Here is a 7,565-nt window from a genome sequence, read left to right as displayed (position 1 = left end):
CTGTTTGTTTGTTTGTTTGTTTTTTCTTTATAAATGCTGTTTGTCCTTGAGGTTTAATGGAAAACAATCTTGTGCAATTGCTCTAAGCTTTTTTCCTAATAATCTGTTGATATATTTGTACTGCATTATTTTTATTATTATTATTATTATTATTATTATTATTATTATTATTCACTTGTAATCAGTAGCAGGTGCTTGAACTTCATTAGTTTTTCATTCATATCAAACTCATGAGGGTTTTATTCCACTGCATTTTAATTTTCAATTAAAAAGTCCAAGGAAAGGGCTGTCTCTTTTCCTTATTGGTACTTTGTCACATAAATTTGTACATTAGTGAGTCCTGTTAATTTTTCAGTATAGATCACTGAGCGACTCGAATGTTGTTCTCATGAATAATGCAACAGTGTGCACTTTGCTTCTCTTCTAGCTAAGTGAGGAGTGGGTTGCACTGTGGAATAAAGCATTCACTTTGCAATGCATTTATCATTTTCTATATCAGTAACCCATTCTCAGTAGTTCTCGACAGTTCGAATCATTTCCAGTCATCATTTTTCCATTTGTCGGATCACCTCTTTTGTGCTGATGGAGAAGAAAAAGCCAACCTTAAGACAACTTTTCTGTTTAAATGACAGACAACACTAACTGGTGTTCTCTTAGACTTCCTGTTTTGTTTTTGTAAGAGTGGTGTTATCACACTTTTGTGCCGAGTATCACTAGCAAGCTTCCTCTGACAGTAATTTCACATGACCTGTTTTTTGACACAGAGAAAATTGTGTTGGTTTTAGCGTTTTAGTGCACAGCCTCTTTTACAGAAGAGAGAAACAAATTAAAACAGATATGTCCTCTGGTGTGATGAATGGACAGTGTTGTTCATTGTTGGTTCATGACTAAATGTCAGTAGACATAATATATTGTACACAAAATGTTTACTTATACCTACCTTCAATACTTTACATTACATTACATTAAATTAACTTATCATTTCTGACTATAGCTGATCCGGTGCTGTGACAATTTATCCGCCTTTACCCTGTTTGTTCATCAATGGAAATGGATCATCATGAAGAGCACAACAGTAGGGATGACATGCTAGTGTGTGTGGTGCTGATACGAGTATATTGAGTGCAGCAATGTTGCTGGTATTTTTTTAATACCTCAGTGTCATTACCAACATCAGTCCTGTGGGGAAAAACTGAGACATACAAATGTTTTACAAACTAACACATGAACTGACAGCTACAGGGTGTCCCAAAAGTCTCTATACTTTTAACACTTTTTAGCCAAATGTCTTCCAATACAGTGCTGTGAAAAAGTATTTCCCGTCCTGATTTTATTCTGTTCTTGTGTATATCTCATACTAAATAGACTTAGATCTTCAAATGAAATACAACATGAAACAAAGGCAACCTGAGCAAATGCACTTATATATATATATATATATATAAAATAAAATTTTTATATAAAAATATTTTATAAAACTTTAATGTAGATTTTTTAACCATTCAGAGGTCGAATTACTCCTATGATTTGGATCATTGTCTTGCAGCATAATCCAGTTGCACCTGAATTTACAGACTGAACACCGGACATTCTCCTTTAAGATTTTCTGGTAGAGAGCAGAATTCATGCTTCCCTCAATTATTGCAAGTTGCCCAGGCCCTGAAGCAGCAAAGCATCCCCACATCATCACACTTCCACCACCATATCTACAGTCAAGCATGCTGGGTTTTTTTGTGGAATTCAGAGCCTTAATGTTCTTCTGGGTTAGTAGTGGTTTTTGCCTCACAACTCTTCCATGGAGCCATTTTTGCACAGTGTCTTTCTGATAGTGGAGTCATGAACAGTGACCTTTATTGCTGCAAGAGTGGCCTGTAGGTCCTTTGATGTTGTCCATAGCTCTTTTGTGACTTCCTGGATGAGTAGTTGCTGTCCTCTTGGAGGAATTTTGGAAGGTGGGCCACTTCTGGGAAGGTTCACTACAGTGCTGAGTTTTTGTAACCCTTCCCAAACTGTATTTCCGTAACCTTCTTCCTCATCATTTCTGGAATTTCTTTCAACTTTGGCATAGTGTGTTACTGGATAAGACCCTTTAACTAACTTCATGCTGTTGAAAAAGTTCTATTTAAGTGTTGATTTGATTGAACAGGGTTTGTAGTAATCAGGCCTGGTTGTGTCTAGTCCAGCTGAACCCCATTATTAATGCAGTTACATAGAATTGGGGAATTAGTAACTACAGGGGCAAATATATTTTCACACAGGCTCAGTTGATATTGGATAACTTTTTTGCTTCAATAAATAACATCATCATTTAAAAACTGTATTTTGTATTTACTCAGGTTGGTTTATCTTAGATTTTGTTAGAATTTTTTTAAACAATTTAGTATGAGATAAACACAAAAACAGAAGAAATCAGGATGGGCAAATACTTTTTCACAGCACTGTGATAGTCTTTAAGAACACCTTTGACAATAGAAGAACATATTGAACTCATTCAATGGCTGGATCAGGAAGCTGTCGCAAGGATGCGATGGACTTTAACAGGAAATATGGCAAGCACATCACACAGGACACTGTTGCCAAACAGACGTGCTGTGGACCAACCGAGACGTGGACGTCCAAGGCTTTACTGAATGTAAGACTGTTGTAGAACTACTGGTTTGTTTGTTTGTTTGTTTGTTTCCAAAATTGCCCATAAGTTTTACGTGAAATCCTTCATGTCAGTATTCATGGAACACAATGGCATAAAATCAGTGTTCAAGTGTTAAAGATGAAGAGTGTTTGGTAACAGTGTTCAGGTGTTAAAGATGAAGAGTGTTTGGTAACAGTGTTCAGGTGTTAAAGATGAAGAACAGTGTGTGGTGTTCAAGTGAAAAAAAAAAAAAACCCTAGCTTAATAGTTTATTACCTCAACGAGTTGCATTGCTGGATGCCCATTTCTTTACAGAATTTAGGCTTCATTTAACGAACACATCAAATAAAATGCACAATTTGTGTGTGCACAGTAAAATACAGGTGTCATTGTAATAGGAATGTTGCGAGGGTAGGCGCATGGTGGATTAGTGGTTAGCACACTCACCTCACACCTCCGAATCCCGCCTCCACCCTGTGTGTGTGTGCGTGTGTGGAGTTTGCATGTTCTCCCTGTGCTTCCGCAGTTTCCTCGCCCAGTCCAAAGACGTGTTGTAGGCTGACTGGCATTTCCAAATGGTCCGTAGCGTGTGAAAGGTAGTGTGATTGTGTCCCCTGCCTTGTGCTCCAAGTTCCCTGAGTTGTGCTCCAGGCTCCCCGTGACCCTGTGTAAATAAGTGCTATGGAAAATGAATGGGTGGATGTTATGGCGACATATTCTGTGCACTTGATACTGTGTAGCTAGTGATTCAGTTGTCACAATTTTTAATAAGCATTTTATATCCCAAGCTAGATAGAGATAGAAATCCATCCATCCATCCATCCATCCATCCATCGTCTATACCGCTTATCCTTCAGGGTCACGGGGAACCTGGAGCCTATCCTATGGAGCATCGGGCACAAGGTGGGATACACCCTGTACGGGGCGCCAACCCATCGCAGGGCATAATCACATACACATTCATACAGGCTGGACACAGGGCGCACGGTGGCTTAGTGGTTAGCACGTTTGCTGCACACCGCCAGGGTTGGGGGTTTGATTCCCACTGTGGCTCTGTGTGTGTGCAGAATTTGCATGTTCTCCCTGTGCTGTGGGGGTTTTCTCCAGGTACTCTGGTTTCCTCCCCCAGTCCAAAGACATGCACGATAGGCTGATTGGCATGTCTGAAGTGTGTGTGGCCTGTGATGGAGTGTTGTACCCTGCCTTGTGCCTGAAGAGGATAAGTGGTATAGGAGATGGATGGATGAACACTATGGACACTTTTGGACAGCCTACCATGCATGTCTTTGGACTGGGGGAGGAAACCGGAGTACCCACAGGAAACCCCCGCAGCACGGGGAGAACATCCAAACTCTGCACACACAGGACACTGGTGAGAATCGAACCCCCAAGCGCCCAGAGATAGAAAAGTTACTAGTAATTCTTAGTGTTTTCATCATATTGTTAAGAAAATATTGCTTTATCCATGTAGAGCTGAATTTTTCCTCATTACTGTTCCCGGTGTAAATACAGTCTCTGCTCTCCTTTTTAATTCAAACCTATTTGTTCAGGCTCCCAGAGGTCCCAGATAGTTTCACTTTTCCAAGGTAGCTTGAAGACTGAAATCAAAATATGCACAATTTTTTTTAAAGGTGGAGTTTTAAAATGCAAGAAATTAGTTTAAAAAAAAATATTTGTGGTTAGAGGCAAAACTAACAGTTTTGTTTTTTGTATATAATATAATAGAGACAGTGCAGCTGAAATCCACGATACAAAGGCAGACTTTTGTTTTGAAACATATCCCGTTGTGCTTTCCCAGTGTTCCCAGGTTCACACACGGGCGCGATAGTGTTGGTCCAAGCACCGAGCTCTCTGGGTCTGGAAGAAGATAGAGCTGACCTGCTGAAATGGTAAGGGTTTGTTTTTTTACCGTGTGCTAGGGAACATGGCTGTATTTATACACATATAACATTACAGGTGTCTTATTTAAAGGTGTAGTGAGTCAGTCAGCAGGAGAAAAGAAATCTCTGCGTTCTGTTTAGCGACGAGAAAGTAACGTTAAGCACTGAGCTGGTCAAAACAAGGCCATCCGAGGAAGTGCAGACTGGCTGAACTCCAAATATCCATCTACTACCTTTATCAGTGCACTACAAAGGGTTCGGCATCATGATTTAAGCGCGCGGCGGAGCGCTCTGTGTGTTCACTAGCCGGGTATTTGGGATTCAGCCGGTACCGTTGACGTGAATGGGTGTGGATCTCCGCCTTTAACGTTAGCGAGCTATCCAATGTTATTGTACGCAAACTGCTCATTATGTGAAATGTATCTCTAATTGTGTCTTTAAAGAGAAAATAAACAACTGTTTTAAATACAAGTAGTCATTAGTCAAACGTCCGAATATAATTCAGCTGTAGTATGTGCGATAACAACATTAAACCAGATTAGCATACCTAACTTGCTAGCTGGTACAAGCACTCAAAGCAGTGCAGCAGAGTTATCGGACTAGCTAGCTGGACTCTGAGATAAGAGTGAGCTAATACAGAGTTTTGCTTTGTGGCGTGAACGTGGGAAAAGATATGTAGGGAAAGCTGGCAGAAATCCTCTGTTCGCTGAGCTACAGTGTGTGGTTAGCTAGCTTAGCTGTCACATGACGGGTGTCGGGTCTCAACCTAAATAACTTGCACTGTATGTTGACTTGAGACGATGCGTGTAAATCAATAATGGGATGTTACTAAAAGCATTCCTCCTTTTAGTAAAATCCCCTTATAATGTATTTGAACTTTGTAATAACTCTGAGCTGTCAAAATGCTAAACAATCATGTGACAAGGATAAATTAGAGTTGAACAACTTCCATAGGCAGGGGTGCCAAGCTGAAGTCGATAGAAGTCCCTGATGACGTCACGGGTTAATTTGCATATTCATCGATCACCATGGTCATTTGCATATCAATTTTACAGATTTTAGGTATCGTCGGTCCGTTTACATGGACAACAATATTCCAATATTAATCCGATTAAGACAATACTCTGATTAAGAAACTATCATGTAAACAGCAATTATTGATGACATTAATTTGACTAAAGTCATACTCGAAGTGAACACAAATCGAATTAAGACGTGTGGCGTATTGCTGTTTTAGTCGCATTATCGAAGTGTATTACAAACATGTAAACACCTTAATCACACTATTAACAGCGTGTGGGAGATTTCACCGCATTTTGCAACAGGACACGTACACACATGGCAGTGCTCAACCGTTTGACGGCAAACAAGAGAGCACGGCTGCGTCCCAAACCGCGTACTTGCGTACTATATAGTAGGTGAAATACATGTACTCTATAGTAGGTAAGTATGCAGATTCGGACACAGCCAGTGGCTTCAAGCAGTCATCCATTTGCACGTATATAATATGACAAATAATTAACTGCAGTTGAAGCTTCCGTAAAATGAAAAACGCCGAAAACTGTATACGGTACCATAACGAAGATGAACTGTGTGTTGATACGTGAAATTCTGGAGGGAACGTCGGACGGCGTGGTGTGTGGATGTAATGACGTGTGCCATTAATCAATCTATGTTCTGTAACGTGTAAAACGGGAACATGAAAGGAATATTCTAAAAGCGACTCATGTAAACACCTTAATCACAATATTGTCTTATTCTGAATAAGGTAAATAATTAGGTTAATTGCTGTCCATGTAAATGTAGTCAGTGATGGGATGATCGGAATCATTTTACTGACATTAATCTCATTCAGTAAAAGGAATGAATCTTTATTCAAAGCATTTTTGTTCATTTTAGCAGAATTAAATTTGACTAGCCAAGTCAACACGTCTACTTGCGCGAACATTAATCATATTCCGAATAAGTTGAAAAAATGATAATGCAGCCAAGGACAAATTATAAGAAACAGAAATGATTAACTCACCACTCACCTGGGTCTTCGGGTCTGAGTCTTTCATCCGTTTGTCACGTGACAGCCGCATAAGGCTGGGATTTTGAAAAGTTTAAAGCTTTAACTCTAACTTTTTTTAAAACCAGATTCAATGTTATGGAAAATAACCATCATGACACAAATTCACAAATATATAAATTGTAAGAACGAAAAAAAGCTCAAATTTTTGACCAGAAATGCATCATGTAACTGTAAGGGTAAAAATAAAACCTAACTACCCGCTTGTTTGTAAGGCAGGTTGGGAATTATGAACTAATTTCTGTATCCAGTACAGAATATATGTGACCGAAAGACGAGAGAAGACACTCAGGAGGTGAACTAATCATTTCTGTTTCCTATACAAATCCTACGAGGCTGTCATGTGACAAAAGATCAAATGACTCGGACCAGAAGACTCGGCAGGGAAACCGATCACTTCTATGTCCTGTACAAACGAACAAAAGGATGTTGTGCATGCGTGGCCAACACAAAATGAACAAATCACTCTCTGAATCATATAAAAGATTCGTCCCAAGTGAACAGATCGTTCATGAATGAGCCATCACCATAGGGTAAATGAAGCGGGGAGATTTTTTTGAAGACACTTCAAATAGAGGAGAATAAAATAGAATACCATCTTTTTGATCAGAGTAGAAAATAATATAATTATTTTCAGTTAATCGTGCTGTTATACTGAATAACGGCACGGCTGTGAATGAGGTCATAGGCATGAGGCCGCAGATAATCAAAGCCATGCCGATATTCAGTATAACAGCACTGTTGCTTGCATAATATTGCAAATTAGTGTAGAGTAACTGACATTTCGGACACAATATAGGCAAATCATTTGTTTATTTTTGCTCCTCGAATGGAAATAGATCCTGAAGAAGCCACAATCAACTGATAGCTCGTCTGCTAGCTGGCTAGCCAGCTTAGTGATTGGTCGTTGGGAACAATGGTGCTTAGTGATTGGTCATTGGGAACAATAGTGATGAGTGATCACACAAGCACAACTCAGTCAACA

At 39.5% G+C, this 7,565-nt stretch overlaps 1 protein-coding gene across 1 annotated transcript in view; it reads left to right on the top strand.

Moving 5' to 3' along the window:
* Window positions 1-4,400: 4,400 nt before the first annotated feature.
* The window catches only part of vps26a (VPS26, retromer complex component A), a 12,973-nt gene continuing 9,808 nt past the window's right edge, over window positions 4,401-7,565 (top strand). Inside the window, exon 1 of the mRNA XM_017464785.3 lies at window positions 4,401-4,518. Coding sequence (XP_017320274.1) covers window positions 4,516-4,518 — 3 coding nt within the window. The 5' untranslated portion in view covers window positions 4,401-4,515. The remainder of the gene's footprint in view (window positions 4,519-7,565) is intronic.

This window comes from Ictalurus punctatus, chromosome 3, assembly GCF_001660625.3.
Source record: "Ictalurus punctatus breed USDA103 chromosome 3, Coco_2.0, whole genome shotgun sequence".
NCBI lineage: Eukaryota > Metazoa > Chordata > Actinopteri > Siluriformes > Ictaluridae > Ictalurus > Ictalurus punctatus.
This window is presented reverse-complemented; position numbering and strand designations above follow the sequence as displayed.